This window comes from Camellia sinensis, chromosome 1, assembly GCF_055761805.1.
Source record: "Camellia sinensis isolate YWXY chromosome 1, ASM5576180v1, whole genome shotgun sequence".
Classification (NCBI taxonomy): domain Eukaryota; kingdom Viridiplantae; phylum Streptophyta; class Magnoliopsida; order Ericales; family Theaceae; genus Camellia; species Camellia sinensis.
Genome location: NC_138961.1, coordinates 245,034,658 through 245,052,757, shown reverse-complemented (window position 1 = coordinate 245,052,757; position 18,100 = coordinate 245,034,658). Strand labels below are relative to the sequence as shown.

The following is an 18,100-nucleotide window of genomic DNA, read 5'->3' as shown; positions in this document are numbered from 1 at the left end:
AATCCTTTCATTACTGAAAATTTTGTTATTTCTCGCCAACCAAACATGGTACACAGTACAACTGAAAACAAGCCTTTTGATAATAGTGGCAAGGGATTTACCCCTACAATCATTGGCTACCACCTCCACAAGGCCCAACCAGTTGGTACTATACCACTGCGAGTTACATTTGGAAAGCATAGCAGCCCAACTAGTAGATGAGAAAGCACACTTAAAGAACAAATGGTCATGATCCTCCCCAATGATCCCACATATAGGGCAAACAGGGTTGGGGTTGATACCAAAGATGGCAAGCCTATCTCCAGTATTTAACCTACCTAGGATAGCCATCCAGACAATGAACCCCACCCTAAGTATAGAATAGGGGCTCCACACTAGATTGGCCCAACTGACTTTAGGCCATTTCATTCTCCAAGAATTCCATACAGAGCCAATACTAAAATTACCATCATTGTGGAGGAGCCAAATAGGTTTATCAAGACAACCAGAAGTGAGCACAATATCAGAAGGCAAACAGAGCCAATACTAAAATTACCAAAGAAATGTATCTTCCCCATTGCCAATTTTGTACCTAATTAAAGGATACAGAGCTTCCCTCAAAGATAAAAGCTTCCTCCACACCCAAGATGGATTACTAGGCACATTGACAGCCCAAAAACTTTTACCTTTTAACAAATAAGACTTCACCCATTGACACAAAGCTTCCATCTCCTTAATAACTTTTTTGGGGAGGATGAACATAGAGGACCAGTAGACTTGCATAGAGAAGAGAATAGTGCTAATCAATTGAGCCCTTCCAGCATAGGACAGAGTTAAGCTAGTCCAAGATTTGATCCTATTTGTAATCCTGTCCACAAGACCCTTACAATCAATGGCTTTCAGACGGGTGGGAATAAGGGGGACACCTGAGTATCTCACAGGTAACTTTCCCTCCTGAAATTGTGTAATCCTCAAAATATTATCAATAAGAGAGGAATCACAACCAGAAAACAAAACTTGACTCTTCTGAGGGTTAGGAGCTAAACCAGAGAGAGTCTAGAACTCCAAAAGGCCACTCTTAATGAGTTGGACAGAAGGGGAATGCCCTTTACAAAAGACCATAAGGTCATCAGCAAAGCAGAGATTGATAATTTTATGTTTCCCACATCTCCAATGAAATTTTAAAAGAGGGTCTTTGGCTTTATCATCAAGGCTTCTGGCAAGCACCTCCATAACAATAACAAAGAGATAGGGAGACATAGGATCACCTTGTCTCAGCCCCTTAGACCCATAAAAGTAACCATGGACACTCCCATTAAACTTTTGAAGGTTTGTTTGTACTGTTTACACCCCTTATCATCAAACAAGCTCAAATGAGTGAAACTCTTGACTCTCAAACCATCAACCAAGCAATTTCCATGCATGATGGTCAAAGAACCAAGTTTGTACAAGTTTAATTAATACACAAATAAGACCAAAATGACCACCACCCTATCATGCATGATCAAGGGCAATGGTGACTAAGGAAAGTGGCACATTTCATCACTTTTGAGTATGAAATGTCTCATTTTCCTTAGTGTTCGAATTAACGTCCAATTCGAACACATGCAATGCAACACAAAAGATGTTTATCTTGCTTCTTTTACTTGTTCATTTTGTTTACTCATTTTACATTACTGATTCATTCTTTAATCGATTAAGTCCAAAAGTGAGTGTCCTCTAATGGAAAGATGGCTCAAACCACAAGTTACTTTGGGCATGAAAGATACATTACACTGTTGGTACTGAACCCCCTAAAGGATTAAACCATTAGGTGTAGCACCTCCATTTCATACTTAGGCAAACAAGGGGTTTAAAACCACTTTCAAAGCAAACAAAAGAATGAAGAATGAAGGGAGGTTGTTGAGATTAAAGTCCTGAAATGAAGTGCAAAACAACACTAAAACATGGTTTCAAATCAAAACAATGGTGATTAAAGCAGTAAAACACAGTGAAGGAATTTACACTACAACTATACAATACAAAGCTCAAATGACCTAGATAACCAGAAACAGAACTGAAACAAGTCAAAACAGAGGCAAAAACATGCTGGACTAAAGCTAAGTTAGGTTAGAAAAACATGCTAACACATGAAGTTAACTAGGCATGCAAACAAGACAGTAAAAGTTGATTTTTACCACTGAAAAACTTCTGAGATTTAGTGGTTAAAAGGCCCAAAAAAGTTGATTTGAAAGTGATGAACAATAGCACAAAGAGCTTAACAAGCTAAGTGTGACAACCCTCACCTCTAATTACTGCTAAACTGTGACTGAATATGATAAGTAACTGATTAGGAGGAAATCCTAAACTGATTGCATGAGTGTATTGTCTGTAAACGCATTTCTATCTTTTTGACTACGAAATGATCTGTTCGTGTTTTATCTTTGAATTACGAATTGAAGGTCCTATCGACGACCGAATCAGAAATCGATTGGTATTTTATGTTAATTAGAATTTATGTGATTTTATGGTAGTTTTAACTTAAATTTGATTTGGAATGATTAAATTGGATTAAATAATGTTAAATTGCTTTAGTTTAATTAATTACCAAGCTTGCCATTTAGTGGGCCACTTCTACAATCTTGTTTGGGAGCTTAGCTTTACACCATCTCATTCTTTTCATCTAGAGCTAACCGAGTGAGAGAGAGAGAATTGGGAGAAAGAGTGATTTCATCTAGAATTGGCTTGGAGAACTAGAAGAAATTGAAGGAAATTTACATATTTGAGCTTCCATACCTAGAATTGAAGACCTAAGGTAAGAGAATCATCTTCTTGAACTTGAATTCTAGTTGTATCTTGGATGGTCCACGAGCCATTAGTGATCTAAGTCTAAAATTGGTTTTAAATTGTTGAATTGAAACTTGAATCATGCATGCATGTACACATTGGTGAGTTTTGAGATGTTTCATGGAAATTCTTACATGCATGTCTACACTCTAGTCATAGCTCATGAATTCATCTTGTTTTTGGAAGTTTGGACTCATTTGATCTTGTATTAGAAGCTTTGAATTTACATGAAAACATGCATGTCATATGTTCATCATGTTCTTGAAGTTATTGTTGAAATTGTGTTTTATTGGAACTACATTTGGGCTTTGGTTTTGTAAATTGATCTTTGAAACATGTCATATTATGGGTTTTAATGTGATTTCCAGAAAATTGGCCCAAAAGGATCGAATTTGAAGCTTTAAAGATTGAGTTTTGTGCTTGGAGACAAATCTGGAAATTCCAGATTTTGGATCCACGCTCGAGCGTACACTCTGAGTCTCGCACTTCCGCTCAAGCGTAGAAAGTCACGCTCGAGCGTGAAATGCGTGTACCCAAAAGTTCATTTGTTCTGCAATCCGCTCAAGCGAGAGAGATCACGCTCGAGCGAGGACTTGTGTCTCACGCTCGAGCGAGGATCGAGCGCCCATCGAGCATGATTTTTGTGCATCCAGTACTTTTGCCTGAGTTTGCAGTCCACTCGAGCGGGGAAAGTCACGCTCGAGCGGAGCTCCTTTGTCTGTATGTCCGCTTGAGCGTAGAAAGCCACGCTCGAGCGAGACCCCTATTTTCTGAAAATTTTAAAAAGTGTTTTAAAATGCATCTTTGCATCCTCTTTCCATCCTAGGCATTCCTAGGCCATGTTTAAGGCATCTTAATGAGGATATTGATGTAGAACCACACCGAGTCAAGTTAGGGGTTAAGTTATTAAACCCAAGTGTATAACTTAGTGTGTGTTCATTATGAAACTATAGGGTTGGCATCCGAGGACGCACATTAGCTGCTTATAGCCCAGTGCTCTGTGAGTAACAATGTTGTAAAGATATGTTCAATTATGAATATTTTCTGAATGATCAACTGCTCTATTTACTGAAACGTTATTGTTTAATGAACGAATGTTTGTCCTATTTGTAAACTGTATTCGTGGCATCCTCAGCAACTTACTGTTACTGTACTGTTACTGCTACTGTCACAGAGATCTCTGTTGGTTCCCAAGTTTGGAACCACTACTGTTTACTGTTATGATGGCCACCAACTGACTGTTCGGTCTGTTAAGACCTACTGTACTGTTTTGCTATTGGATGTACCACATATAACTGATATGGTTTCTAAATGACTAATATGCCTGTTTAATGACTGAAATGACATTCATTCTTAATCTCTTTACACAGTTGTTATTCACTGGGCTTTAACTTACTATTTATATTTATATGTAGATGTCCAGGCACCGGATCGGAGTTAAGAGCGTTGGGTTAGCTTCCTTTTTGTCAAGCCAATCATCGTGCCTCACTTCGAGGTTCCATGTCAATCCAAGCCAGGGCTTTTTGGGGTGTCTCAGTTCCCCATTTTGCTTCTGTTCTGTAATACTATTTAAGACTTGTACTGTACTGTGCTAATTAGGGAATTAGTCCCTAACCTGAATGTTTGTACATATGGTGTATATCTGTTTTGCTTATGAATGTGAGTATGTTCAGAAAAGTCTTTTTACATTTAGAATGTCACAGCTCATTGGACACCTTTTATTTACTGTTTTGGCTTCCGTCAGCCCTTGTACTCTGTATTACTGTCTTGACTGTTAAGCAGGCCTTCGGTAATCGCAGATTACTGGCCGGTTACGGTGCTAAACCCATAGGGGCGGGTTTGGGTCGTGACACTAAGGAGCAAAAATGGTGGACAACCCCCTAACTCAAAAAGGCTATAACCACCACTTTTAGGTCACCAAAACAGAACTTTTTACATGTCAAGACCAGCCCCAAAAACAATTAAAAAGGATGACAAAACAAGTATACAAAGCAAGCTCAAATAGGGTAAATTCTATATCTTTGAAGCAAAGTACAAAATAGGCACAAATCTGAGCTTAAACCACATTCTAGAGCTCAAAGGAGGCTCCAAGTAATCCCAGCCCAAAGGTGAGAGTGTTTGATTAAGGGTTGGTACGCAAAAGCTAAGAGAAACTAGGCAAAGGTGTACAAAATATCAAGAGAGAGAGAATTATAGAGAGAGATAGATATTTTTTGTTCTAAAAATGCTCAACCTCAAAAATAGGAGAGGACACCCCCTATATATAGAAAAATAAGTCTTGAGCTTGTGAACATCTTACTATACACGTGTATGAAGATGCAACTTAGTGAGCAACAGCTGGCACAGCTATTAACAAATAGCTGGAAAAAGAGATGAATGGCCGTTGGCCACCACTAGTAGCCGACAAGAACAAGCCCTAGCTAACAGCTTAGGGGGTTGGCTGGCAGGTCACCCACTCTTCCAGACTAGAGGCAACAAGCTCTTGGTCCAAAAACATGTACAAAACAGATAAGGTTTCAAGGCTCAAAGTCAAGGCGTTCCGCCGAGAACTTTGGGCGCTCAAAACGAACACAAACAAGGACAATCATTGAGTGTACAAACGATGACGTCCAAATCTTGAGGACGGTAAAAAATGAGGTGTCTACACATATCACACTCAAACTTTTGTCCAACACTTGTAATATTATTTCGCCAACCAGCTGACAATAACACATTTTCTTGGTGAGAACAAAACTTAGAGAGTGAATTCCTTTCAATATCCACGAGCCTATCACATTCACCATGCACAACATCTACCTAATTAGACCCTACTTCATCCTCTTGATCAGAAGTACTATACCTAATAACTAAAACTTCAACTATATCAACACCACATGCACAAACAACCCTCAACATATTCAGAAAATCAATATTATTTCAAACCATACAATTCGGATGGCCCACAATAGAATATGAAATACACATCGTCTCAGGTTTCAAATTCTCCCATGTTTTACACAAAATGCCAACCAATTCCTCAAAATTCAATTCGCATGATATATTAATGACAATAGTATCATTCTCATATTTGCACAGCAACAACACTGCACTGTCCATCGAAACTGAAAGAAAAAATAAGAAAAATAATTTATTCAATATAAAAACACTTCAAGAACAACATAAAAGTCCAGAGAAATTTCTAATAATTATAATTTTCTCTGGATTATAATAACAAACTTATAATTTACTCTGGACTCAAATAAAAGTCCAGAGACATTTACAAACTTTTATTCACCTTCAAGATAGCAAAAACAAAATCACAGAAAACTTAATGAATCCAGAGAGAATCATAGAGAAATTTACTGCTAACTATTAAACACAATCATATACAAAAATACAAAGAAGATCTGTTATGAAATTATAAGTTTCTCTTTGATTTTCACTCAACTACAAGCTTACAATTTTCTCTGTGTGATTGTGCAATATTGCACTCATATCAAAATCCAGATAAATTTACAAACTTATATACACCTTCAAGATAACAAAAAACACTACACTGTCCATCTAAACTGAAAGAAAAAACACAAAATAACTTTTTCTCAGAGAAACAAAAACCTATATCCATTTTGAACTACAAATTTATAATTTTCTCAGAACTACAAATAAAATTCCAAAAAAATTTAAGAACTTATATTCACTTTCAAGATCACAAAAACAAAAATACATTAACATCAAATTGACAAAAATGCTAACTATTCCACACAAATGCAGAGAAACTCATAGAGAAGATCTGTTATGCTCACAAAACATTCAATTGAGACAAAATAAATAAATAAATAAATAACAAACTTATAATAACATGTCCATAACGAATTACAATTTTTTCTGTGATTTTCATTGGACTACAAGCTTACAATTTTCTCTGTGATTTTCACTAGACTACAAACTTACAATTTTCTCTGTGATTTTCACTGGACTACAAACTTACAATTTTCTCTGTGATTCTATCTGCATTAGAAACTTATAATAATATGTTCATATGAACTTATAATTTTCTCTATGATTTTCGTTGAATTATAATAACAAACTTACAATTTTCTATGGACTATACCAATAAAAGTGCAGAAAAAACAAAGAACAAAAAATAATAAGAAATTTATACTTATCTCTGGTTTAAAGAAATTTCTCTGGTTTGAAAAAATAGAGAACAAAACCTATTATTGATAAGAATGTTGATGAAAAACAGAGCACGAAAAATAAACTGTAAAAATCAAAATCAACTCCACTGTCAACTCTCTTTGAAATTGATCAAAAAACAGAGAATGAAAAATGAACTCCAAAAATCAAAATTAACTCTATCAAGCTGGCCTCTCTCTAAAATTGATCAATAACAGAGAATGAAAAATCAACTCCAAAAATCATAAACAATTTCACTAAACTAGCCTCTCTTTTAAATTGATCAAAACTAAAAACAAAAACCTCATACAAAAATACACTCGAAAAAACTAATATGAAATCGGAATCCTTACATAAAATTCAAAACAAAAATCGAAATCCATGTGGAATCTCCATCAAAAACATACCTGATTCAACTCCACTGAAAAACCTACACAATCAACACCATTGTAACACCTACACAATCATAGCAGTCTCCATCGTCAAGTCCACTGCAACACTCGCAAAATCCCTACGAAATCTCCACTGTGAAGTCCATCCCTATGAAATCTTCTACAAAACAACAATAGAATATTCAGTTTGCCAAAATCTAAACAAACTTATGTTATAAATAAGGATAAATTACGTATTTTATAACGTAAAATAAGGTTGAGGGACATTGGGCATCAAAAAATATTATTGTGGACTTCTCCTCCTATCAAAAGTTCGGCAGGGATCTTAGACCAATTTTTTCAAAACAAAAAACTCAATTTTCAAAAAAATAAAACTAAACACACTAATTGCTTTTATGATTGGTTTCTCTTCGGTCTTAATTTGGACTGGAGAGGACTGTCCAGGTTTATGGAGTCCACTACAAGTCTTATTTCGATAATTTAAACCATTCAATTGGATCCTGCGTGTATATTATTCATAAAAAAAAAATTTAAGGTCGATCCGATATTCGTAACTCCTTCATTTTATAAAATTTGTACCTAAAAGAATTAAAGGTCATTGTGTTATAAAAATAGATCATTTATTTTTTATTACAAGTTTAATAAAATAAAAAACTTCAAATATCAAATATTTTCTTTTATAAATAATATATACATAAAATTTAATAAAATAATTCGCAAATTATGAAAAACAGAACCTCTAAGACCATCTCTAATGGTTCACCAGATTCATCACCAAATTTGAATTTGGTGAAAAATGACAGTTTTTTTTGTCTCCAACAGTTTCATCAAAACCATATCAAATTAAGAATGACCCAAATTTTTTACCAAACTAAGGATGTTGTGGGTCTTTCAGCAAAACACTGTTCATTACCGTTATATTTTCACTACCGGATGTCCTTTCAGATGACCACCTTTTGCAAAATTTTGTATAGATTTTACACTGGGAGGTTGACCTCCAGGGTCGACCCCCCGAATGACCACTCAAGCTTGAAAATGGAATCTTGTTCAACTACAGAATTGACACAATAAGATGGGCGAACCTTTGTTTTCTCAGTTGATTGTTGTGCATCTTCAAGTGTTGACGAAGCCAATTTTTCAGTTAACAATTCCGCACTTAGTGGTTATGCTTGGACCTCATTACGAGCTTTGCCATTAAAATTCATTAAATGCGCTTGACTGCTCTCAGGTACTTCAATTTTTGAAGATGACACACTTGTGTCTATAGAATCTTGTTCAACTACTTTTCTTGGCAACATGTTTGGTTCAACGAGATCCTCGAATTTCTTGTTGTTTATTGAAAATCCGACTTCTACAAGATCTTGTTGACTTAACTCATGTACTCCTCCCGATCTAGACTCATTTTCGTCCACTTTGGATAGCTGAGATGAGGCAACCCACATTTCCTCACTGTCACAAGTGGTCTGCTTGTCCAAATCCACATCCCATCAGACATCAAATGTTCTCCATCCGAAGGTGAGATGGTTTCATCAACTGTCAATGTAGGTGAACTAATGTCTAACACCTCCACTTGCAAGTCAGAGGCTATGGAATGTGTACGATTGTGATCATACCCATTACCTGCACAAAAAAAGTCTCTCCCGCCCTTTCTTCTCAAATGAAGATGGAATGCCGTCATATAAAAGCTCATTTCTTAGAGCATTATTCTCTCTATCTATGTTCTTCTGAATTGAAAAACTGAGGGATTTTAAGATTTGTTCTTTGTTAGCATCGGATTTTAAGATTTGTTCTTTGTTCTTCCCACAATAACTACATTTGACATTGCAAAAAAAAATTTCTTTTTTCGGTCGTCCCCTGAACGTTCAATGCGTTTTTAAGAAAGTTACAGTGTATACCATTGGAGTGGTTAATATCAAATTAAGCAAAACAATTTTTTTTTACTCAAATTTTGGCCTTATTTGGCATATATTAAAAAAGTCAAAAAATCACTATACTATTTAAGTCACATTATTGTATTTAAATCACATCACCTCTCTATCACATCATTTCAAATTTAATTCATATTCAATTTATATTTTATAAAAAATTAAAAAATACACTTATTTAAAATATTTCAAATCACCTCTTAATAAAAATTATAATGAACCATTTGAAATACTCAAACGAACTCATAGGCCGAACAGTCTCTCCCAATTCAGATGAGACGGGAGAGAAGCCTTCAAAAGCAATTTCGTACATCGAGTAGCCGAAACCTGCAGACTTCCGACTGTTCCAGAAATTTATTTCTCTCTCTAAAAACCAAACACATACATACAGTGATATACGTACATACATACAATACATACACTCTCTCTCTCCCCATGAAATTTCAACATTCCAATGGAAAATGTTATGGAGAATCAACCGCAAAACCCTCCTCTTTGTTCTTCTTCTCCAGGTATTATTCTCTATTTTATATTCTAAATCTCTCATTATTTTATTCTGTATATATTTGTTTTATATATATATATATATATATTCTATCACCTACTGTGTATGTATTTAGATGTATGTATCTCTTCTTCTTTTTATAATGCAGAGAGCTAAAAAGCCTAGCAACAGTCTCTGATTGATTTTTCACTTTCCTCTCTATGTTTTTTGTGTGTTTGTTTACAGTTACGAACTCCGAAAATCTCGGGAAAATTGAGGCGGAATTGGAAACAAAATGTTTTCCAAATATGGAAATCGATACAACAAAAACCCTAGCTCAGATTGATGCCCATTTCTCTTCCGAACCAGGTCTCTCTGGGTCCGAACTAGGGTTTGCTGTTCGAGATCATGAAAATGGGGTTAGGGTTTCTAGTGAGGGTTTGAACGGTGACGACGTCTGTGATGTTGAAGTTTCAAACAAAACTCTGATTGTTGAGGTTGAGAAAGATTTCGGTGAACATGAGAGACAAGATGATGAGAAGGGTTTGGGTGATGGTGGTTCAAGTGAGTTGATTAGGGATGGTTCTGATAAGAATGAGGAGTTTGATCGGAATGGGTCATTGGAAAGTGCAAATGAGAGTGGGAAAGATTGTGGGGATGAAGATCATAAAGGTTTTATGGCTGAAAATGGGGGAGACCCAGATGAGAAGTTTGTGGAAATTCTGAGTTTGGCGTCGAAGATGGGTGAAAATGGGGACGTAACAGGGGAGGGAGAGAGAAAACAAGAATTGAAAGATAATGGAAAAGAGAACGAGGAGGATGGAGAAAACGATGAGGGTGATCAAGAACACGAGTTTTTAGTTGGTGACTTTGTGTGGGGGGAAATTAGGAATTTCCCTTGGTGGCCTGGACGAGTTTATGATCCTTCAGACGCGTCGGAGTTTGCAAGAAAGAAGTATAAACAGAGTGATCCTTCAGATGCGTCGGAGTTTGCAAGAAAGAAGTATAAACAGAGTGAACGATTGCTTGTTGCTTACTTTGGAGATGGTTCTTTCTCCTGGTGCTCCCCATCTCAGTTGAAACCTTTTGCAGATGATTTTGAAGACATGTCAAAGCAAAGTGATTTTAAGAGCTTTGTGAATGCTGTAGAGAAAGCTCTGGAAGAGATTGGTAGGCTTGTGGAATTGAAAATGACTTGCTCTTGCATACCCAAGGAAAATTGGGTTGGGCTTGCTAGAGCTAGACCATCAGCAATGAATGCTGGAATCAAGAAAGGAGCCCTTGTGCCCGAGTGCAATCTAAGAAGACTCTCAATTCCTCAACATGGGCCAGAATTAATTGCAACTCTCAGGAATATTGCAGAGGTAGTTTCTATTGCCAATATGCTTGAGCTCACAGTGTTGAAGAGTTTTCTGTCGGCATTTTATCGAGCAAAAGGAGGTCACAAACTGCCTATGTACCATGAACCCCAGTGTATCGAAGGACTAGAAGACAAGAATAGGAATGGGGTAACTGATTTTAGTGGTCCGGTGGAAGTTCCAGTCCAAGGTCCATCTGAAGAAGACTGGCTTTGTTCACCGGAATCCCATCGATTTGGCCAAACCAATCAATCATTGTTGCAGAAGGGCCCGGAAATACCCGAGGATATGCTTTACCACAAAAGGAAGAAGAAAAGCGTGGCTGACCTTATGAAAGAAGACATGGTTGTTGAGCCCAGCAATAAGAAGGGGAGTAGGGTTAAAGATGTAGCAAACCCATCAGGGAGGAAGAGAGGAAGGAAAAGGAAGGCTGAGAGTGAAGAAGAAACTAAGGACAAAATGTTTAGCAGTGAGAACGATGATGATGATGATGATAGCAATGCCAAAGAAGAAACCGAGAATGTGTCTGTATCAAGGGAAAGGAAGAAGAGCAGATACTTATCCCCTCCGTACACTAGTCTAAAATGGAGGGTAAGAAACTCAAGCTCTAAGAGGGATTCAGAAGCAGAATCTATGGAATTTGATACCACAGATGACTCATCTGAAGATCAGAAGAAGATTGACTCTGTGGAAATCAGTGCATCTGCAAAGGAAGTAGTATCTGGTGTACGGTCTGCAGCCCTTAATCCTCTAGAATTGAGCAAGAAAATTTCTGTTGATGAGATCGGTGGATTCATTTCTTTATTCAGAAGTGCAATCTATGTAAATGGCTCCAACTACAAAATGTACCGCAAACAACGATCAGGTAGAAAGAGGAAGTGTTCGGGCTCCACACTTAAGTTGCTGGAACCAGACCTAAACTCGACTGACCATGAGTTGCTTGAATCTAAATCTCCGCAGAGAACAAATGAGAAGAATGAAAAAGCAAAATCGGGTAAAAAAATGGCGAAGCTTAAGCAAGCCGCTGAGGTTTCTGGCTTGAAGACGAAGAAGAACAACACGGGTGAAGAAGCAGCTTCTACACCTGTAAGCCTCATTGTGACTTTCCCACCCGGGATCTCTTTGCCATCAAAGAATGACCTCATCAAAAAATTTAGGAAGTTCGGGCCTCTGAATGAGATGGAAACAGATGTATTGTATAATTCATTCTGCGCTAGGGTTGTCTTCGTGAAGAGTTCTGATGCAGAAGAAGCCTTCAAGACGTCTAAAAAGAAGAACCCCTTGGGACGACCCAATGTTAATTACCAGCTCCGATATTCCTCCGCTGCTTCAAGGTTTCCTTCCAAGGAGGGAGGCAGAACCTGCTTGAATCGAACTGATTCACAGCCTTGTGCTGTTGATGAGGCATCCCGACTTCTCTTCATAAAGAAGAAGCTTGAGAAAATGACATCAATGCTGGAAAAGTCTGATGGAGATATGTCGGCTGAAATGAAGGCCAAGTTAGAGGGTGAGATGAAAGGGCTGTTGCAGACGGTAAGCACAATGGCGGAGTCTACCTCATCTTGAAGTGATGGAAGATATATAAGAGCTGCTCGGTGCCACTTCTTGTTGTTGTAGTGTTTGTTGTCGGACTCTTTTGCTTAGGAAATAGATGTCCATATTGCTTTCTGATTAAGATGTCTGTATGGATGTAGGAGTAAGTTTAATTTCTGCCATAGGATATGAATTTGGTATAGGTTGGTTGCATCTGTTTACTTCCTGTAGCATATTGCTTTACTTTCGCTTTACAGTGACTGTTTTAGACTCTCTCTCTCTCTCTCTCTCTCTCTCACAATGGTGGGTGGGTGGTAGTTATCTTTATTTCTCAACCTCTCCATTGGAAAATTTTCTGACAAATATTTTCTGGCCAAATTTCACATTTTCTTTATCTGAATCTTTCTGGAGTATTAAGAGTGATGGGCAAATTTTACATTACCTTTATGCTCTGTTTAGTTCACTAAAATGAGATAGGTTGGGGTGATCATTCATTAAGATTCCCTATGAAATGATCATTCTCTTACAATGATTAATATAATTCTATTTGTAATATATTTTTTCATTATTTTTTTAGTCAACAAAACATGGAAATAGACATTTTTATAGAATGATTATTTCATTCTATGACATTCTAATAAACCAAACACTATCTTAATGTCAATATTTGTGAAAGTATTAGAAGTCCTTCAGCGAACAAGTTGTAGTTACCTTTCAAATTTTGTTTTTAAAATCTAATTTCCTCTTCTGGTTTTTAGCTATTTTTCTTGGCATAGCTCCTTGAAGTTGAATCTTTATCTGAAATCAAAATGTATGTGCATGAGCAACCATGAATTCATGGACTGCAGATGGAGTTGGTCTGTATTCACGAGGGGTGACAACTGTAAGAGTGAAACAATCCTTCACTTTCTCCCAGCTGCACCTTGAGCTTCAACTTGTTTCTGTCAAAATGTAGCTCTTTCGTGGGAAGATCGAAAGCATGCCTTTCCTTTTCTCGGAAAAATGCCTTTCTCTTTTCAAAATGCCTTTCCTTTTCATATACCTTCTTGCTCGGATAAATATGGCTTCATAAATGACCAATGGAAGAGATACACTGCCGTAACAAAGCCTACTGGATTTGTGGAGCCAAACCCAACCAAATAAAAATAAAGGGTTTCCAGGAAAGCTATACAACTCGAGCAATATATATAAAGCACATTGGCAGAACAAGCACTAAAGATTGACAGTATGAGCGTAACAGCACAGCTTCATTGACCAAGACAACACAAAACAGAAGCACAGCTTCATTGACCAAGACAACACAAAACAGAAGCATGTACGCATCACTTTATTAAATCCACATTGTCAAAATGACAGGAAACCGATCAATGTACCTACAACCAATTTTAACACAATTGTCAGTTCAGATAGAAACAAAGGGACTAAGGGATCCAAATTGGCTGCGTTCTCCATCTTTCAGGTAAATCTAACTCCAAACAGACCCCTAAATGCAGTGGATGAAATGGCGGAAGCCAAGTTTACTTGTACATTTTTGAGAAGGGAAGTAGGGCAGAACAGCCAGGGAAAAATTTCAATACACTTCCATCAACAATTATAAATTCCACCAGAAAGTTTTAAGTCTATTGACACAGTGAAATATAATAGAGCACATCCCAGTACAAAATCAGTCATCAACTGGGTCCTGAGGAGCCTCATCAGCCTTGCGTTTGATTGTGATCACGGGGCACTCGGCATGCTTAGCGCAAAATTCACTCACTGTACCAACAAAAACCCTGCAAATCAGATTCAGAAGTGTAGTGTCTTAGTATTTTGAACTTTGAGCATTACCATACAATAATCTACTTTCCAAAGGTTTCTGAAAATAAACATCTCCAAGCACAAGTGAGAGAGAGAGTTCATTGAGTCTGCCTTCCTCATGTAGTAATGCACAAAGAAGGTAAAATATTAGGTTTGGGGCAAAATCAGGAGCTCTACGAAATGACTAGAAAACTTGACATACTTCTGAAAAGGGCCAAGACCCCTGCTTCCAACAACCAGAAAATCTGGTTTGACTCGGTTGACCTCATGGTAGATTACTTCCTTGGGATCACCTTTCTTGACCCATGCTTCACAAGGAACCTACAAGTTTCCAGAGTAAGGACTGAGAACTCCATGCCCAATATGACATTGTAAACAAAGTAACCCATGTGGGTCTAAGAAAACCAAATATTTTTTAATTTATTTATTTTGCATGCACTTGTGTGAGCACGAGTGGCTGACAGAAAGAGGGAGGGAAAGGGATGTGCTGGCCATCAAAAAGAAATTTCACATTACCCCAAGCTCATGACACCTGTTGACAAAGTACTCCAGCAGATGAAGCCCTCTTATCCTGTCCCTCTGCTTCATGCTCTTAAAATCATCAGGTGACGCATATATACTATCCATGTCATCAAAACCTAGCCAAAACACATTGACAAAAAAAATTCAGCTAGTAATTCTCTTCTAATTTAAGGCAGACTAAAGCAGGCAAAACTAAGATTAACGAAGTAAGTGGTCAGTCATTATGTTACGCAGAGGATTGGAACTGATGATAGTCCTACTTTTCATTTGCATTGATAAATCAAGTCATGAAATTTGTTTAACAACATAGTCTTACTTCTGATGTCTCAAAATGAATCATCAACACCCTTAGGATAGATAAAGTGACATCTTTGTTAAAATACCGATTATGCTACTTACATCCAACCTAGTAATTATTTTAAATGTAGTACAAAAATGGAAAGTAGAAGAGTGAAATTTGTAAAATACTACTACACTTTCCCATCCCCCCCCCCCCCCCCCCCAAATCGCGCGTGCGCGTACTTGTGAACCTTTTTACATTGTCCTTGCAATAGCCATTATGAAAAAGCCATTGATTTCGATATGGAAATGTAGCAAAATATATTTGAGAACACAATTATTTTACAAAAGCAAAATACATGAACATAGTTTGGATTTTTCTTTCAAATTCACCTTCAAACATTGAAAAAAACAAAAGTACGCAAAGTATGGTTTTTGACTTCATGCATTCAAGCTATTAATATCGCTATCTTTTGATAAGTAAGATGCCAAACTCCATTAACAATATTCTAATTGATCAACATTACGAGAACTTGAGCAGATAATTAGCAAACAAACATAGAATGATAGAACACAAGGACATGATTATAATAATGTTGAAGTTTCGAATTTTCTTCATGCTGGATAGTATTGTGTGATAATATTTTATTTTATAAGATCTGTGTGACATACAAAAACATTTCAGAATTTCCTCAAGATAAAGACAATTGTCCGATGTTTGTTAAATGCATTGCACATGGCCATAAAAACAACCTATTGATTTTCAACAAATATGTTACCCGTAGTTTATACATGCATGTAGTAGAAGTTCCAATTAATATTACTGAATGGGTAAAGTGCAACCACACACCGGTATTTATCCAAACTGTTATAACAAATATACCGAAAACAAAAAATTGTTTCGAAGGCCTGTATGCCCAAAAATTCACCCCAATATCTATTGCCCAAACACCTTTGAAAAGTATAATAGAACATAGTTGTCTCACACACACACACATGCAATTCCACAAAAATGACTGTTGCCTAGTAGTGATACAAACTACAAATATAACAGATAAAGTAGTACAGCTCATGCTTCACAAAAACATAAAACAGTACAAATAAATTAAGTTCTCCTTCACCAGGTCCAGATATATGTAGGAAAATTCTCAAATCCCGATCATCTTTTTTCAATAGGAGCTTTACATTAGTTAGATATATATATATATAGCTATCAAATTAAAATCACTCAAAGCGAAATTAGTACAATTCTGCATATATTTGTTCTTGCAAAAGGACAACGCCGATCGTAGGTTGAGTATCAAATTACGATTCTAATCGAAAGCTAAACCATCAATTCACAGTTGGCTAACAGATTATAAAATGTTTTGTTTGTGCAGTACACAACACAATCGCATTCGTTCATTCAAAATAGAATCATGAACATAAATCAGACAGAAAATAGAGTTAACAAGCCCTAATTCAAACAATTCAAGAGAGGGAGAGAGAGAAGAGAACCATCTTCGTCGGGAACTTGGACATGAAGGAAAAGGAGCCTGAAGCCAGAGGTGTTGGAGCGAACGATCTTGTTGAGAGTCCAATCGAAAGCTCCTTTGCTGCTAATGGAAGCATGAGGATAGCCCTTGATGGTTGACTCGTTCACTCCCACCATTATCCGAGTCGGCTCCGATTCCACTCCACCTTCCATTGCTGTCTCACTCACCGAGTCACTCTCTCTCTCTCTCTCTCTCTCTTAATACTAGGTCGGTTTTGCATACGTGGGCGCGTCGTTTTCCCCACCGACACGGTGCACGGTTCCGTCAATTCTCATTGTAATTAGAATAACACTATTCTTCGAACAATGCTATATGCACTAACAATACTATGCACTAATTAGGGTATTAATTAATATAATAATTGATGATATAATATAATTTAATTAGTATATTAATTAGTATAAATTTTTTTTTAATATTTATAATTTATATAATAAGTGGAATCAATAATAATATTATAATTAGTATTGGTACACTAATTGATACTAGTATCACCGTTGTAATTAGGATAGTGCAAAATATCAAAAATGCTAAACATCCTAAAAATTCTATCAAAAATTTTATTAAGGGGTAATGTTAGAGATACTAAATCTTTTAATAAATAAATGACCAAATGTCTCACATGGGTGTGAGTTCTACAAAAGTGTCATTTATTTAGTAAAAAATTTGGGTCTATAGGATTTTCCTTTTATTAAATGTCTCACATAAATGTGGGACTCACATGGGACTGACATTGTGTAGATCACACACGTATGTAAGACATTTGACAGAACTTTTGGTAGAATTTTTAGGATCTCTAGCATTACTCGCAAAATATAGTTCAATCTGTTAAAATTGCACCAATTCGTATTAATTCGCATCGCTTTATCTAATAACCGTGGTTTAAATTTTAAAATTTATAATCCGTCTTCTAAACTGTTCTGTTCCTCTATAATTAATACATATATATTTTATAATGAAATATTAAAGTAAAAATAAGTGTGAACGCAGTTTAATATGTGAAATTTATTATAAATTAATAATTTTATATATGAAAAATATTATATAAAATTAGTTTGGATTAATTATATATATATTTTTTAACTTATAATGAAATATTAAAGTAAAAATAAGTGTGAACGCAGTTTAATATGTGAAATTTATTATAAATTAATAATTTTATATATGAAAAATATTATATAAAATTAGTTTGGGTTATATATATGAAAAATATTATGTAAATTAATATTATATATTATGTAAAAACTTAATAATTGGTTAAAATATTTTTTAATCCGTCAATCTATCTGAAACTGCTCAAACCATAATTAATCAA

At 36.2% G+C, this 18,100-nt stretch overlaps 2 protein-coding genes across 2 annotated transcripts; one reads left to right on the top strand and one right to left on the bottom strand.

Moving 5' to 3' along the window:
* The first annotated feature begins 9,432 nt into the window (after positions 1-9,432).
* LOC114280287 (PWWP domain-containing protein 6) lies at positions 9,433-13,052 on the top strand. Its single transcript, XM_028222632.2, has 2 exons — positions 9,433-9,789; positions 10,008-13,052. The coding sequence occupies exons 1-2, from the start codon at positions 9,732-9,734 to the stop codon at positions 12,683-12,685; spliced, it is 2,736 nt and encodes a 911-aa protein (XP_028078433.2). The 5' UTR covers positions 9,433-9,731; the 3' UTR covers positions 12,686-13,052.
* Positions 13,053-13,955: 903 nt separating this feature from the next.
* Positions 13,956-17,085, bottom strand: LOC114280288 (universal stress protein A-like protein). Its single transcript, XM_028222635.2, has 4 exons — positions 16,748-17,085; positions 14,966-15,087; positions 14,652-14,770; positions 13,956-14,424 (listed from the first exon to the last, which is right to left on the bottom strand). Exons 1-4 carry the CDS (start codon positions 16,935-16,937, stop codon positions 14,316-14,318), a joined length of 540 nt encoding a protein of 179 aa, XP_028078436.2. The 5' UTR covers positions 16,938-17,085; the 3' UTR covers positions 13,956-14,315.
* Between the last annotated feature and the right edge of the window lie 1,015 nt (positions 17,086-18,100).

Excerpts from the sequence above, each read along its gene's own strand:
- LOC114280287 (XM_028222632.2), top strand. The coding sequence starts at position 9,732 with ATGGAAAATGTTATGGAGAATCAACCGCAAAACCCTCCTCTTTGTTCT. Across the intron at positions 9,790-10,007 it reads TCTTTGTTCTTCTTCTCCAG|TTACGAACTCCGAAAATCTC; the intron begins GTATTATTCTCT and ends GTTTGTTTACAG.
- LOC114280288 (XM_028222635.2), bottom strand. The coding sequence starts at position 16,937 with ATGGAAGGTGGAGTGGAATCGGAGCCGACTCGGATAATGGTGGGAGTG. Across the intron at positions 15,088-16,747 it reads CCAAGTTCCCGACGAAGATG|GTTTTGATGACATGGATAGT; the intron begins GTTCTCTTCTCT and ends TGTTTTGGCTAG. Across the intron at positions 14,425-14,651 it reads GGTCTTGGCCCTTTTCAGAA|GGTTTTTGTTGGTACAGTGA; the intron begins GTATGTCAAGTT and ends TCTGATTTGCAG.